This window comes from Neophocaena asiaeorientalis, unplaced genomic scaffold (assembly GCF_003031525.2).
Source record: "Neophocaena asiaeorientalis asiaeorientalis breed wild unplaced genomic scaffold, Neophocaena_asiaeorientalis_V1.1 scaffold228, whole genome shotgun sequence".
Lineage (NCBI taxonomy): Eukaryota > Metazoa > Chordata > Mammalia > Artiodactyla > Phocoenidae > Neophocaena > Neophocaena asiaeorientalis.
Window position 1 is genome coordinate 960,956 of NW_020173762.1, and position 16,831 is coordinate 977,786.

Below are 16,831 nucleotides of genomic sequence, written 5' to 3' on the forward strand. Positions count from 1 at the left end.
AATCATTTCTATCAAAAACTTCAATAATAAAAATCTATGTATGGCTGTAATTGAACATTAATCAAACCTGAGACAAACCAATCCAATATTTGGTTGAATGTTTCCATGAGATGGAATGAGGTTCTTTTCTCACCATCATGATCATAATCAGGAGCACTGTTCTTAACTAATCTTAACATTTTATCATTTTATCATCTTTGTTACAATAAACAAAACCCCAAATCCTCAAATAAGGCAGTAGTACATTGGCTTAAAATAAATTCTTCAGCAAGTTAATTTCTATGTGCTTTAATTACTTATTTGTATAATGGAAGTGATAACAATATGTATCTCTTAGTGTTATTGAGAGGAATAAATGAGATAATGAAAGGTAAATTCATTGCCAGAGTTTATGGCAAATAAAAAGCACACAATAAATGTTAACAGGTATTATTATTATCAATAACAACTGAATATCTTTTCTATTTATTCAAGCACATAATATCCTAAATATTAAGGATATTTTCCTGAAGATGAAACTAAATGGCTACACTGATCAATTTTGTAAGGTTGGTTTTATTAAAACCCTTCTCTTGTTTGACCAACAGATGGAATTATATAAAATGTGGATGGATTTGACTATCTGACTTGCTTTTTCTGATGTACTAAAAACAGGAAAAGACCTTTCCTTGTGACAAAAATTATTCTTAGTGTATCACTAGTTATTAGAGAAATGCAAATCAAAACCACAATGAGGTATCACATCATACCTGTCAGACTGGCTATCATCAAAAAGTCTACAGATAATAACTCTCCTATACTGTTAAGTAGGAATGTAAATTGGGCAGCCACTATGGAAAACAGTATGGTGTTTCCTTAAAAAACTAAAAATAGAGCTACCATACGTATGACCCAGCATTCGCACTCCTGGGCATATATCCAGAAAAAAACCCCTCTAATTCGAAAAGATACTTGTACCCCAATGTTCATAGCAGCACTATGTACAAGAGCCAAGACATAGAAGCAACCTAAGTGTCCATCACCAGATGAATGGGTAAAGAAGATATGGTACATAAACACAATGGAATATTAGTCATAAAAAAGAATGAAATATTACTATTTGCAGCAATTAGTATGAGGTTATCATACTGAGGGAAGTCAGATGAAGATAAATATTATATCACTTATATCTGGAATCTAAAAAAATAGTACAAATGATTCTATACACAAAACAGACTCACAGAATTAGAACTCAAACTTATGGTTACAAAGGGGAAAGGGGGGGATAAATTAGGAGTATGGGATTAACAGATACAACCTACTCTACATAAAACAGATGAGTAACAAGGATTTACTGTATAACACGGAACAATATTTGATATAATAACTTATAGTAGAAAAATAATTGGAAAAAATATATATATATATAACTGAATCACTTCGCTATACACCTAAAACTAACACAATATTGTAAATCAACTACACTCAAATTTAAAAAAAGAGAAAAAAAAGTATTCTTAGTGTCTTAGAAGAAGAAAAAAGAGCACAGTAAAAAAATCACAGGCCTTGTGCCCAAAGAGAGCAGGTATGTTTGTACCATACAGTAAGTTAAGTAATTTCAAGTAAATTTCTTAACTCTGTGTAACTTAGCCTTCTCATCAGTAAAACGAAAACTGAAAGGCAAAGTACTTCGAAAGCCACTGCCCCAATATCCTCAGCAATCTTCAAAATCATTGTAATGATAGAGAAACTGAGGTATTTATTCTAAATATCTGTTACGTATCACTGTAAATTATTTTCCTCCAGAGTCCAGTGACATCCCATTAATCAGTGACAGAATTTATGTTCATAATCTGCTTAGTTCTTTTCCATTTGCATTTCAGTTATACTCAAGATAACTGCTTTGGTGTTTTTATCCTATATTCTCTAATTTTCAGAAACTACTTATGTTTCTTCTCTTGGTAATATCTTCTAAACACTTTACACAAGATGTCAAGTTCTACATAGTGACCACAGAGTAAAAAATTTCTAAAAAGCTGGAGGTGGGGAAACGATTATGATTGTCATTTACTATGAATGAAAAAAAAGTGATTCTTATGTTTTATAAATCTATGAGAAACAGGGCAAATTCCAGGTAAATCTATCATTGTCACTCTACCTGTATTTCTAGGTCCTTTCTAGGTTTATTTTGTTTAGTTTGTTTGCCAATGCATTTACTAATGGCTACAAGCATTGGAATAACCATTAACACTGCTAAATTAAAAAGAACTCAGAAAATTTAAAAAGTGCCTGGAAACAAAGAGTGCCCAAGACTTCTTAAACTCTGTCTTTACAAGGTTGACTCTTTTTAAAAAAGAAAATTGACATCAACAATACATTAAATTGAAAAATATTTTTCCGTATACATACTTATAAATTTACTTCTTCCAACATATTTGTGTTTAGAACATCATGGCAGGGCTCTCCCTCCCGTCCTACAAAATCATACAGTTAACCTGTACAGTACTTTTTATTTAAAAATTAGCTATTCTAAGTTTCTATTGTTTTAATCGTTTTATTTTTAATTTAAGGAGGTTTTCATAATTTTATGAGAATTATGAGTGTCTGAACAGAAAATTATGTTAGTAATTTTCAGGCAATGAGTCTAATTCTCATTTGATTCTGTATTAGCAGGGGCTACTCTATAACATGCAGATATTCTTCCCTTCAAAAATAATTCACTCATAGAAAATGTCTAGATGATATTAAAGCAAATAGAATGAGTATTACGCAATGTAAAAACAATGAGAACAAAACACAAATCACTAATTTTCAGCCAATAAGTAGAAATGAAAAAATAGTTGTGTTTGATGAATCATCGATTTTCCTAAGTTTTTGTTTCATGACCTTTTTAACTCTCAAAATAATTAAGATTCTCAAAGACTATCAGTTTATACGAGTTATAGCTATCAATATTTATCATATTAGAAATTAAAATAACTGACATATTTTTAAAAGTACACTGTTGCTGCTACCTTGATCCCTGCTAAGATGCCCACAGTTACCTACCACTGCTTTTGCACCATCAGTGCCTATGTCAAATACAATCAAAATGGCAAATTTTATGTCAGAATTTTTATGAAAATAGTTTGGACGCTGTGGAATCCCAAGAAAGGACTCAGGGATTCCACGTTTCCATGAACAGTGCTTAGAAAATGGCTGCACAAAGGGTTAATACTCCCCAAGACCTGTAAGAGACAGCCAACACAACTCCCTTTAACTTTTATCCTAAGCTATCCTGAAATACTTGAATCATTTACTAACTTTCTGAATTTCCAACTACACATACATAACATATAATTTCATTCAAAATTAAGTTAATATTAGTAAAGATTACTAGGAAGCATTTTAGTAGAATATTATCAAATATGTATTCTCAGAATCAAAATTGGACAAAATATTAGAGAAGAAGAGATAAATGCTTTCCAGATAGAAACTTTCCAGTTTCTTCATATCCTCTACATTTGGGCTTTGGGAATGGGAGTTTTCTTCCTTCCTTCCTTCATTTCCTTCCCTCTTTTTTCCCTTCTGTTTCTAGGCCTATCTGTTCTTTTGTTCATTATACTGCATTAGAATATGGATTCAATGGAAAAGTCCCTGATATGTGGGGTTGTTTTTGATCTGCTATAATTCATAAGAGAAATACAAGACATGATGTAATGAATCTGTCAAGGAAGCAAAGGAGAATACTCAAATTGAAAAACTCATGTCTACATACACAGTTATTGCAGAACATTTATTCAGCAATGTACATACAAAAACTGCCACTGGCGTTTCTTCTTCTACTGCTATTGAAAGAGTTCTTAACTTCATCAGGATTAAACACAACAAAAACAAAGGCCTTTTTGTATACTGTAAAATCCCCTGAAGTGATACGATATAAACTGAAACATAACTTTTCCGGAAAGGTGAGAAACAATTCTCCCTCCCTGCCTCTTTTTCTTTTTTTTTTTTTTTTGCATGTTCTTGATGTGACTATGACATGTGAAAATGTAATATTGCTAAAATGGTGCTGGAAGATTAAAAGTAAAACTTAAATCACTCATTTAATCAGAAAAAACTTACTCCTACTTTATACGTTTAACATCTCTCCTTGATAGAAAACTCTAAAGAGGGTACTTTTTAAATGTGTAGATTCATGATCTTTGATTCTAACATAATTCAAAAGGCAAGCAACATATTTATGTCCATGCCTCCAGGAATAACTGCTAGTATTTCTTTGATAACGTCCCCACTGAAACACCCACTAAATCTAACTTGACTTCAAATATTCAGGATTTAGCTTAAAAAAGTAATGCATGAAGGATGGACACAAAGACAGAAAACAGACTAGTCATTGCATGGGGTGGAGAAGGAGATGGGGATTAACAACAATGGGTGTGAAGAATCTTACTGTGGTGATGTAAATGATCTAAAACTGACATGGTGATGATTGTATCACTTGGTAAATTTACTAAAAAAAAAAAAATCATTGTACACTCGAAATGGGTGAATTTGATATATAAAAATGCTTCAAGAAAGTTATATTTAAAACTGAATACACTGAATGTGAGAAGCTAGACACCAAAAAGCATATTCTATATGAATCCATTTATTTAAATTATAAAATGAGCAAAATAATTTAAGATGACAGAAGTCCCAATAGCAGCAATTCTTGGTTGAGGGGAGGATGGCTGGTACAGAGCACAAAGTGGGGTGTCTGAGGTACCCTTAACATTCTGTCTTTACTTAGTTGTTGTTAGATAAGCTTGGTTTGTGAAAATTCAATGCGTTGCACACTTATCATGTGTGCAATTTTCAGTATATATACCTCAATAAATCACTGTACTTCCTATACATATATACATGCTTGTTCAAAATTCCTTTTCAACTAAAAAAATATGGGCAACTCTATGCAGAATAAGGCTGTTATGCCACATGTTTAAAATATTTGTCATAAAAAGCTGGTGTGAAGATATCATTATATATGATATTCAAACTTCCCACATTTAGATGGAATCTATGTCCAATTTATAAGAAGGACTCCATTAGGAGCTTTTAATGACAAGGGAATAGCATCCAGGCTAGTTTATCATCGAATTGTCAAGGTGTACTGGGTCTATAGGGATGGATGATGGTGGAGGGCTGGCTTCAGGCACGTTTGGAAGAGGGCCTAGAGAGAGTAAGCTGTGCACAGCAGACACCAATAAGCTTGTGAAGCCATGACAGAAAAGGATGGGTGAAGGGTTACTGAAGAGAAGCTGTTTCCCACGATCTTTTTTGGCGTTCATCCACTTACATATCTAATATCACTTTGGTCTCTTCCGGTTCCACTAACGCTGCAATCCTTCAAGGACGAGCCTAACACTTTCTCTTCAGTGAATACTCCCTAATATCATCTAGGTAAAAGAGTATTCCTTCATGTTTTGAACTCTTCAATAAATGTAACAGATAAAGATAAATTACTGAACAAATGATATAGCTATTTGTTTTTTATTGGCCAAAAAACTACAGTTTTGTGGACAGGAACCGTGCCAGATTTATTTAACCACCAAACTGCAGAGTAATTGTCATAGTGAACGGCATATCATGGACTTTCAGGCATTGGTGGAATTAATAAATGCAAGTTTTATCAACCAGACTTCAATAAAAATGATTGAAGAGAAAAAAATGCAAGTATTTCCATTAACAGCTGAAGAAAACATAAACACCTCAGCTGCATTAAAAATGTAAAATTTCTGTAGTTATCGGTTGCCAACAGTCATTTTCACATTTATATTCAAAAGCTGTATGTACCATCTTTTTAAACTTTTAAGTATATAAAGTAAAAAGAAACAAAAATGACTCAGAAAATAAAGTTAAGAAAGTTTTTAAATGGCATGACAAAATTGGATGGGGTATTTCTAAATTTATACATATATTTGATTTGATTTGAAATATATATATATTTGGTTTGATTTGAAATATATATATATGCATATATTTGATTATTACATATTAAAAGTTAGTTTTAGGTAAGATAAGAGAAACTCTGCCCTCTAGAAGCCTACAATTTACTTTACACAAGAAAACTGTCTAAAATATGATACTACACATTTATTGTTTGGATGTAAAAATGATGGATGTAGATGATAACAGGTGAGTGGCCTCAGAAGTTCTGAGAAGAATAAATAAATGTGTTCTAGTAGTATAATGAAAAAGTCTTCTGGTAGTATAATGAAAAAAGTAAAGCACAGAACACTCAGAGAAATCGGGGACAGAATGGCATGAGAACACACTTAGATTTGAGAACACCAGGCTCAATCTGAAAGGCAGTGAGGAAACTGACTTCTCTAGAGCAGATATCAGATTGTATAGTTCTACTGGGGAAAAAAATGTGGAAATCACATGTCATACCCTTTCTGATTCAAGTCCCCAATTTTTCACACCTAACTAACATGTTAGTATACAGTTTTATTTATGCATTCATTCAATGTGTATTCAAATATCTGCATGAATAGAAGTCCCAATAGCCTGTGACATCTGTCTAATTTATGAGGCTGAAGTAAGTTAGGAAGTGTTTTTAACAAGGTTATGCAAAGACACACAAATAATTTTTTGAGTTTAGTGATAATCCTCCCATGTAGAGACATGCTTAAAACTTTTAGGCTGATGTAATATCTTTCTAGAAGTTTAAATGAAAGAAAACACAATAATCTAAAACACCTTTTGGAAAAGATATTTTCTACTATTATTTTAATTCAAACACATTATTTAAACTGTTGAAATCATAATTAATATTATGTGCCCATATCATAATTAGTAATTATGAACATTATTTAACATGCTATCATTGGCGTGACAGTGAGAGTTCATTATAAAGTAGCTTAAGTGGATGTGATCATCCCATATCTTGGTAGCTTACAAAATGGGACCAGATTTCTTCTCTCCATTTATTTTGGACAAGTGTAAATGTAGTACATTTAATGGTCTAAATACAAGCAAGAAACTTGCCTCCATGGAGAATCAACCACAGCTATTTTAACTGACAATTCTTAGTTGAGAACCCCCCAGGAAGGCTTCTACAAATGATTTACTCAGGATGCTTAAAGCAATTTTACTCTGCAGATTTGTCACTATACAGATGCATCCCATATAATTCAGTAGCTCCAGAGAGAGGATCCACTGTAACTATTTTTTGCAATAATTTTAAGATTAAGGGCTTATTTTGGGAGCCATTAATAATATCAATGAAAGGATTAAGACAATTCTGGTGAAAATCATATAGAGATCAAAAAGCTAGTGAAGTTAATGCTTCTGCTACACTTTAAATGAAAACCTAATCACAGAAAAGCAGAAAATCCTCCTCAACCCACTTTCCGAATGGATTCTGAAGAATCCTGTGTTTGGTTTTCTGACTGAAACAAATAAAATAACAATTTAGTCATGGTGCCCATTCCATACTACTTATGGAATAACCACTCCTGAAAGATGATTATAACACCTACAGGCAACAAAATGATTAGATTTCTTTTAGGTATAACATCAGAGAATTTAGCCATAGCTGGAGGTATGTCAATATATAACAAGAGACAACAAGAAGAACCAAATGCAACCAACCTTAAATGGAATCGCTAATTTTAAAATCTTATTTCTCATTAACACTCACCTTAGCATGAGCCAGCATTTTAGAAATAGACAAATAAAAGCTCTCAGATTTGCCCAGAGACCACTATCCTTCATGTATACCTCAGATGCTCTGATCATCAAAATCCTGGCATGTGATAATTTCTTTGAATAATTTATACGACAGAAATTTATAAAAATATTGACTATCAATGTAAATATCAGAATTTTAAGTATCAAGAAGGTTAAAAATAAGGCAGGCTTTCTTAAGTACAAGAAAGATAATCCTTAAAATCCACTGTCTTTACTTTTATAATTCAATTCATTTTTACATATGTTTGATCTCCCCCATATTTTAAGAAGTCCTTAAACAAAAGAAAGAGATGCCTAAATAGAAATCCTAATGAAAAACAAATTTACTAAGTAAATCATATATTAAGTTTTTAAAAATTACTTTGTGAGCAAGTAGTCAGAAAGTATGAAGGCTTATCGTAAATGAATGACTCTGTCACTGATTTCTGAGAAATCATAATAAGTGAACAAATATTTGAGATATATTTAATATTTAACTAATTTATCAAGAAATTTTAATATAAACTTTCTATAGTATAGATTCTAATTGACCAGTCTCTTTAGAATTGAAGATTTTTTTTACTTATCCAGTGATATTCTATGGTACTTTATACTATTTTACTATGGTAATATTTCAGATAGTTTAAATGTATTAAATAAATTAATTTATATACTAGATATCAAAGTAATATTTTTATTGTTTTCCAAGGCCAAATAATCATTACTCAATAGTCTTTATTATTTTTTGATTAATAGTTATAAAATTGCCTCTGAATTTAAATTTTACTCTTTTTCCCACACTAATGGAAATCATTGTTAGCAGTAAAATAATTTTTCTGTAATTTCTGGAGAAAATTACATAATTCTGTTTATGAAAACTGAAAAATAAATTTAGTTTCTCAACTAATGAACTCAGTTCTAGAGAACACAGAATAGAACACATGAAACAATAAATAATCTAATACATTCTAATATTTTCCAAATGCCATTTACAATTTCTAGCACTAGCATTTTAGTGATATGGGGAATAGTTTGATATTGAAAAAGTCGTTCAAAGTATCCTAAAGTACACAATTTTATGTGCACCTATGCTCAGTATGTCACACAGATGCATGTTGAGAGTTTATATTAAATGCACAAAGAATATTAGAAATATCATACCTTTGAGACATAATCTTATAGGCATCAGGCAGATAGCATCGTATATTCTCCATCTGAGCAGGGTCAGAGTCACAAATTTTGTCATCAGTCCTCCCATAGTTGGCACTTTCGATCATGATGACATCTGTTCCTGGACAGCGGAGTTCTATGGGGTAGCTCTCACAGGAGAGCTCTCTGCGGACCACAGCCATTGGAATTGGGGCACGGCTGAAAGCTACCAGGAGGAGGAAGAAAAATAAGTCATCTTTATTACATAGAAAGGAAAAGTACCCATTTCTGATATACTAATATAAAGGAATAAAGCAGTTGCAATTCATAATTTTAACTAAAAGTAGACTATCTCTCATTTCAGTAACTTGACAGAATTTTTAAAAATCTAGCTAAAACAATTATTTCTTAGAAACCTTATCTCACAGGTATTTTTCGTATAAATGGAACAAAGCACTCTGGATTTTCTAAAACACTGGCTGGTATGTGAGGTAAAGGCTACAGAGAAATATCATGCAGTTTGTAAAACAAGATTCTCAGATTAACCTCAGGAATACTGTGTGTATTTGTTTTGTTTTTTAATAGAAACCATGAATGACAACAACAAAAAACGTACTGCTCTTGAGTTTATATATACCTATTTAAATAATCTATTTCAATTTTGAAACAGTTTCACTGTTTCAGGTAATAACATAATCAGTATATTTTTTGAGTTAATTATAGAAATAGGGAATGTTCTTTAAGAAAACAGAGATTTGTAAGGAGACAAATTAAATTTTCCTTCAGCTCCTTCCCACACCTTTCCCCCAATGTCAAGAGGTAAGCAGTTAACAATGTGGTGACTTTTCTATTAGAACTGTCTACAGAAAAAAAACAAACATTGTATATTTCTTCCCATCCCTCTTTTAATTTTACTTAAGTAACTTTTAATCGGGTAGTATCACACTACACACATTGTTTCATATATTGATTTATTTTACTTATTAATTTAACAATATATGGTGGAAGTCTTTTCATTCCTATGTTGTATCCCTCATTTTTAATGGCTACATTACATATACATATAAAACATTATTTAATTGGTCTTATGTTAATGGGCACTTAGAAATGATTGGCATGTATACACTGACGTGTATAAAATGGATGACTACAAAGAACCTGTGTATAAAAAAATAAATAAAATAAAATTCAAAAACAAAAGAAATGTCCCAGTGTTTTTGTGTCATAATACTGCAAGAAGTATAAACCTACCTGTGTACCTTGGCTATAATATTTTAGAAAAAATATAACTATCCAAATACATTTTATGGTATATGTTAATAAATGAAATTGATGAAGGCATAAATATATTTGAAATTTGGCAAATATCAACAACTAGATGTCCAAAAAGCTTAATACAAATGTACACTTCCACCAGCAGTACTTTCCTCTTCAAAACTACACATTACCAATTCCTTTATATTTTGCCAATGTGATAGACAAAAAATGATATAACATCCTTATTTGAATTTTCACCACTTCATTTATACAATGAAATACATTTCCATGTTTCTTGACCCTTCATCTTTTTTTTATTATACATTACTATTGTAAAAGTTCTTTGGATAGAAGAAAATTGAAAAGTTGTCCTTTATACTTGTGGCAAATATGTTTTTCTAGTTTGTTGTTTGGTTTCATGTTTGCTGAATATATATATTTCATTTTTATACAGCAAACTGTCTATCTTTTCACGTCAGATTTAATAGTTTCACAATCCAAGACTGTGGATATAATCAGTACATTATTGGAAGACAGTCAAATGTTTAATTGTAAAAACTCAACAAGTCTTCTTTTAAAAGCACATAATTGAAATTCTTTAGCAACCAGCCAGTAAGGTGATTTTCACATAAGAGAATTATTTATAGAGATAAATACATGATAGCTATAAATTTGCATTGACAGTTGATTAACTCACTAATGCTGGCACATACATAAAAATGTATTTAAATAAATACATTCACCTTTTCTTATGGCTTTTTTAGTAAGCATGAAATGTGGAAAGCAAAGAAGGGAGGAGAGAAGCAAGAAAGTGTAAAAAGAGTAGGAATAGGGAAAAAGAGATTTTATTACTATAAATATTTTCACTTGAAACTCTACAGAAAATATTGATTTGGTTTATGAAACCATACCTATTATTTCAAAATAGAAAATGACATTAGTTTTTATCCCATTTCTATACCATTTTGGAAAAACTATACATGTACCAAGGACCCCACGCATAACTTCCGAATAGGTCACTCAAGCTGCACTGCACAGTTAATTCCATTCTGGTTCTCATTCAACATCTTTCTTGTTTTGTCCTCAATCCCCCTCAAACACAGACAGACAGATACACACACGCAAACACACACACCTGAATCTAGCACATCCACAGCACTGATCAAAGAGAGTTAACACAAAGATTGGTGGTAATAATTTTTTTAATATATAAATTTATTTTATTTTTGGCTGCATTGGGTCTTCATTGCTGCAAGCGGGCTTTCTCTAGCTGTGGTGAGCGGGGACTACTCTTTGTTGTGGTGCACAGGCTTCTCATTGCGGTGGCTTCTCTTGTTGAAGGGCACGGGCTGTAAAGCGCAGGCTCAGTAGTTGTGGCGCACAGGCATAGTTGCTCCACGGCATGTGGGATCTTCTCGGAGCAGGGCTCGCACCCATGTCCCCTGCATTAGCAGGCAGATTCTTAAGCACTGTGCCACCAGGGAAGCCCGGTAACAATATTTTTAAAGTTTGTTCTTGAGTCAACATTTTGACAGGGTAGTCTCACAACAGACACTGAATTTCTGAAATGTGTGTTTCTATGGTTCCTAAAATATATGTATTTATCATTTAGAAATTAGATGGCTGTTTAAACATGAAGTCATTTTTAATACTCAGATTCTATTTTAATGGAAAAAGATATTTTCATTACTGTATATAGCATTTTAAGCAATAAAATCATTGAACAATAAAAATGTTCCAATTTGGGAATCCAGTTTCACATTTTCAATCAGTTTAAATAGAATAATAGATATTTTTTGCTTACTTTTTTTATAAAATGTTCTTGAAATCAGAATTTTTCAGAATGCTTTACAGTAAACTTTTGAGCATTTGCTGAGACAATTTTTTTCTTAACTTTGGTATAGCCATTTTGTAAAAATCAGATTGAAACTGCTTCCAAACATTGAGTTGATCTTGCTATATTTTGTTAACCTAACCTATTAAGTCATATTGTTAAAAAACAAGTTAATTTAAAAAAGAAATAAAAATAAGCAAATAATAAAGTCAAAGCGTTGTTTGACTAAGTGGACAATTTGGTTGATTAAACTCATCAGTCCATTTTGCTAAAACGTGTACACAGACATAGCTTTAATCTGGGTCTTAACTGTCAAAAACATGATTTAGAACCAGACAGTGGCAAAGTCAACTAAAATGTTGAGGGCAAATTTCCCATGTATCTCGTTTGAGCCTATAAGGATTATTCAAAAGTTATAGATATGGAAATTTTTACAGGGTACTGGGGTTGATTTCTGGATGCTTTCTTCCATTTAACATATAATTGCATTAGTATCAGTAACTCAGTGATAAATTGCATTCCTGAATAATGAATGCTTTGTTTAAAGGAATGTATTACTGGAAACTATTCTATAACATATCTAATTAGCTATTTAAATTATTTTAATTACATTGCTAAATGCTTTAATCAGCAACTAAAGTCCAATGGACAAAATATGCTTAAGTTAAAAGATTTTTATTGTTGTTGTTTTGTCTTTCTTACCATTCAGTTACCATGCTAACAACGGAGAGACTTTGGTTACTGGAGAAAACAACTAAGACACGGAAAATGTCAACAATTCAATGCAAGCTAGCCAGTGAAATAATACGGGGAAAAGATGGCATATTCTTTTTTTTTTTTTTTTCTTTTTGTTTTGTGGTACGCGGGCCTCTCACTGTTGTGGCCTCTCCCGCTGTGGAGCACAGGCTCTGGACACACAGGCCCAGCGGCCATGGCTCACGGGCCCAGCCGCTCCGCGGCACGCGGGATCTTCCCGGACTGGGGCACGAACACACGTCCCCTGCATCGGCAGGCGGACTCTCAACAACTGCGCTACCAGGGAAGCCCAGATGGCATATTCTTGAGGTCCTTCTCATTTTCATACCATGAGTTAATTTGTGGTAACAAAGAACAGAGTGTCACCTATTAGGTGTGTAACAGACATTGGCTGAATAAATGGGAAAAGCTTCAGATGTAAAATCTGGTAGACTTCTGTTAAGATGCTGCACTTTAGAACTACCCACTGACCATGGGACTAAGAGGACGCAAATGAAACTAAGCTTCTCTGCTAAGGACGTCCAGAACCTCAGGAATTGCCCAAGTTCCATGCGGAACACATCCCTAATTAAAATTGCTCCTGACCAAGGATTAAACAACAGGAGAATTAGCTCCCGGTTCTTGCTCACTTGTTTCTGCACAAATCACTCTTATTCTTCCTTTTCTGAGACCTCACCCAATCTGTTGTTAAAACTTCTTGTTTTTTGTTACTCTCTTCTTGGGCTTTCCTACTGCAATCCTGCTTGGTGACTTTTGACTCAAAATGCTTTAAATTCTTGGTGAATGTGGGTTATGATAACTAAAGATACCAGTCTAAAGATGGGGTGAGGGCGGGAGCAGGGTGCTAAAAGCTGATGACCAGAGTCAATTGATTCCTCCTGGACTCAAGGACAGGGGTCAGAGATTTGCTAGGATAACCCTAGGACTTTACAGGGTAGCATTCAAAGAAGGGAGTGCTACTTGAGACACAGGATTTTAGGACAAAGGATATCAATAAGTAAAAGACTAAACACAGATTAAGAGGTAAGCATTAACCCAGTATAATTAATTAAGTTTTTAAACATGTTGAATTTAAGGTGTCAGGATAACACTCAGGAATGTTTAATTTTCATTTGGGTTCATGAGTCTAGAATGTATGAGTAGACTATAGGCTAAAACCATGGTAATAACAGTAAGTAGCTCAAGAGGATAGATGTAGAGGAGAATAAATGCAGAAGGTGGAGTATCAGTAGCCACTGAAGAAATGTAGAAGAGCGTACTACTTAGTTGCTGATCATATATATAACACAGAGAAAAGCACTGTGTATCTATTCAAGGAAGATTTTCACTAAATGGATAATATGCCTGCCACTACTACTTAGTTTTAGGACAAATGAATCAAGCACTTATATATATCTCTCCCTGGGCCAAGCCTTCAATGCACTGTTCAAATCTGGTTTTCCATGGACTGTTCTACATATTCAATGATCCACTCAAAAATAAATGGTGCAGTCTATTCTCCATTAGGCAGAAACTAAAATCTTCAGCCTGCCCTATGTGTGTGTTTGTTGTGATATTAAAAACTATTAGCAATACAGCTTATATTTTTATTTATTCTTCATTTCCTTACTTTTATACTTTCCTTACCCAAAATCCCATGTATTAAATAAAATTAAATTTACTAAGAAAAAAATTTAAGCATAGATAAGAAAATGCAAATTAAAAGGCTATTTTGCAGCGGTAAAGATAAAACAGTTGCTTTAAATGGGTAATGACAGAGAACATATTTGACCTATGTTTAGGGACAAAAAAAATTACATGATTTGATGATTGGTTGAACATGAAGGGTAAAAGTGAGGGTACAAGGATGACTACCAGGTTTCTGGCATAAGCAAGTGATTAGATTGTAGTGCCATGAACAAAATCTAGTAGGAAGTTGAATACAGGTCAGTGATTTAGAAGAGAGATCTTCATAAATTTGAGAATTGTAAGGTAGTACTCAAACCAGAGCAGTAGATAAGATAACCTATGGAGGGAGAAAGATTGTATTAAACATGTCCACGTGGCAGTTTTAAAATACGTTCCTAATTCCTTGCTACTTCTCCATTTTTTTCCCTTTCCTCTTGAATGTGGGCTTTACTTAGTGACTCACTTCTAATGGACGTAGAAAGTGTGTGATTTCCAAGAGCAGTTCATTAACAAGACATTGGAGCTTTAACCTCTCTTGAATCACTCACTTTGTATAAAGCCAGTCACCAAATCTTGAGCACATTCAAGCAGCCCCAAGGAGAGATCCAGAAAAGGAACTGAACACTATGCTGCTGACAGCCAGAATGAACTTGCAAGGCCGGCAAGTGAGGCATCTTGGAGGCTGACCCTCCAGCCACAAGAAACCCTTCCTTTGGGTAACTACAACCCTATGAGAGACCTGGAGTCAGAACCAGCAAATTAAACTATTCCCAGATTCCTAACCTAAAGAAACCACAGAAGATAATAAACGTTTACTGTTTTAAGCCACTAAGTTTTGGGCTATATATTACTAATACAGTGCAGAATCAATTCTGAAGGAATGTGTAAAGAGTGGACATTGAAACTGTTGGACGATACTGAAGATTACCAAATCAATAAAAGAAAAATACTATGAATGACCCACACAGATAGTCTAATATTACCATCCCTTTGCTGAAACATAGTTTGGGCCATTAATTTAAAAAATATAACATTCCATATATATATAATTTATTATACACATATTTTATAATATGCATTATATATAATACATAAATAATCCAGGTTCAGCACTAAAAACAGATTACTAATAGGTGTTAAGTTTTTTTCCCCCCCTGTATCCCAATGATCATAAGAAGGGAAAAAAAAGGCTCTTTTGAAAACTTTAAAATAAAAAGAAAATAGATCTGGTTCCTTATGAGAAAGAAGTAAGTTAAACTATTTGTAGGTCAAGGCTAATGATTTTAAAGGTGTTTCTTAATTATAGAGAAGGACACTTACATATCTGGAAGTGGGTTACTGCCTATAATAAAGTATTGGCAATGCCTTTTAAAAATTCTTCATTACTTAAATGCTGCCAAAAAGCAAATATCCCCAGTTTTAAGTTTCAGCAGAACCTATGACATAATTTTCTTAAATATACGTATTTTCTCTGTGCTGTTTTACATGCCAACACACTTATCCAAATTTTAAAAAATGTGCTCTGAAAATCTAGTCTGAAATGTTTGGCAGCAAAAATAACACTGGAAATCCAGTGAAATATCAAACTATCATCTACTTTCTATAAAAGTACATCTACTACCAGTAAGCATCTAATATACTGAATTTCAAAAGTCTATTTCTACAAAGAATACATATAATTTAAATACTTTAGTATTTAATTAAGTGTAACACAGTGACAATTAAAATTGACACCATAAAGAAATAACCAAAGGCAATTATGTTCTGAGGTCAAAAAGAAAAGCATGAAATTTAGAATTTCTGAAATTACAGGGAAAAAATGTCCTAATGAGAGGAATGTCATAAAACAATTACTGTAAAGCTATCCTTCTGACTTATGGAGCTTCAGCATGAGGGTAACATTAATCATTCTTTTTGAGGATATATATACGAAATGGTGACCTTTAAGTGACATTATCCACATAGAGGTTGCCTAAAAAATGTAGCAAGTGTTTGAATAAATGAACTCATATCTACTTGTTATAAGTTTTCAACATTTAATAAAATTATACTCTACATTGTCTTCCAATTATATTCATGAGGGACAAAAATTTCTAAAACTGAGTCAAACTTCACATATCACTATTATCACAGCCTTTTCCTAAATGTCAAAAACACCAAACTGGCTGTTCAAAGTGTTCTTAAGAGTAAAATTATAATTTCAAGATAAACAAGAATCCAGTAAAAAGAATTATACAATTCAAAAGAAATTTTAAAAGATATGCCAATTTAACTCTAAATGTACATTTATCAGTTACAATGTGGCTGCTGGGAGTTACTAAACACAAGACATGGATATTGTTTAAATTCTCCATCCACATTGGTGATTATCTCAGGCCTAGGAGTGGTCCTATATAGAATGGGATTCCAAAAGTCTGGCAGAAGGAGCTTCAGAGGTATCATATGAAATCAAGAAAATGATAAACATTTGTGTGTGATGGTTAATTTTATGTG

General features: G+C 32.7%; 1 protein-coding gene across 3 annotated transcripts in view; it reads right to left on the minus strand.

The window, feature by feature from the left end:
* ADGRL3 (adhesion G protein-coupled receptor L3) overlaps positions 1–16,831 on the minus strand; it is a 688,045-nt gene that overhangs the window by 459,309 nt on the left and 211,905 nt on the right. For all 3 annotated transcript variants that reach the window (XM_024751339.1, XM_024751340.1, XM_024751338.1), the window contains exon 3: positions 8,836–9,049. In XM_024751339.1, the coding sequence (XP_024607107.1) occupies positions 8,836–9,049 (214 nt within the window). The remainder of the gene's footprint in view (positions 1–8,835; positions 9,050–16,831) is intronic.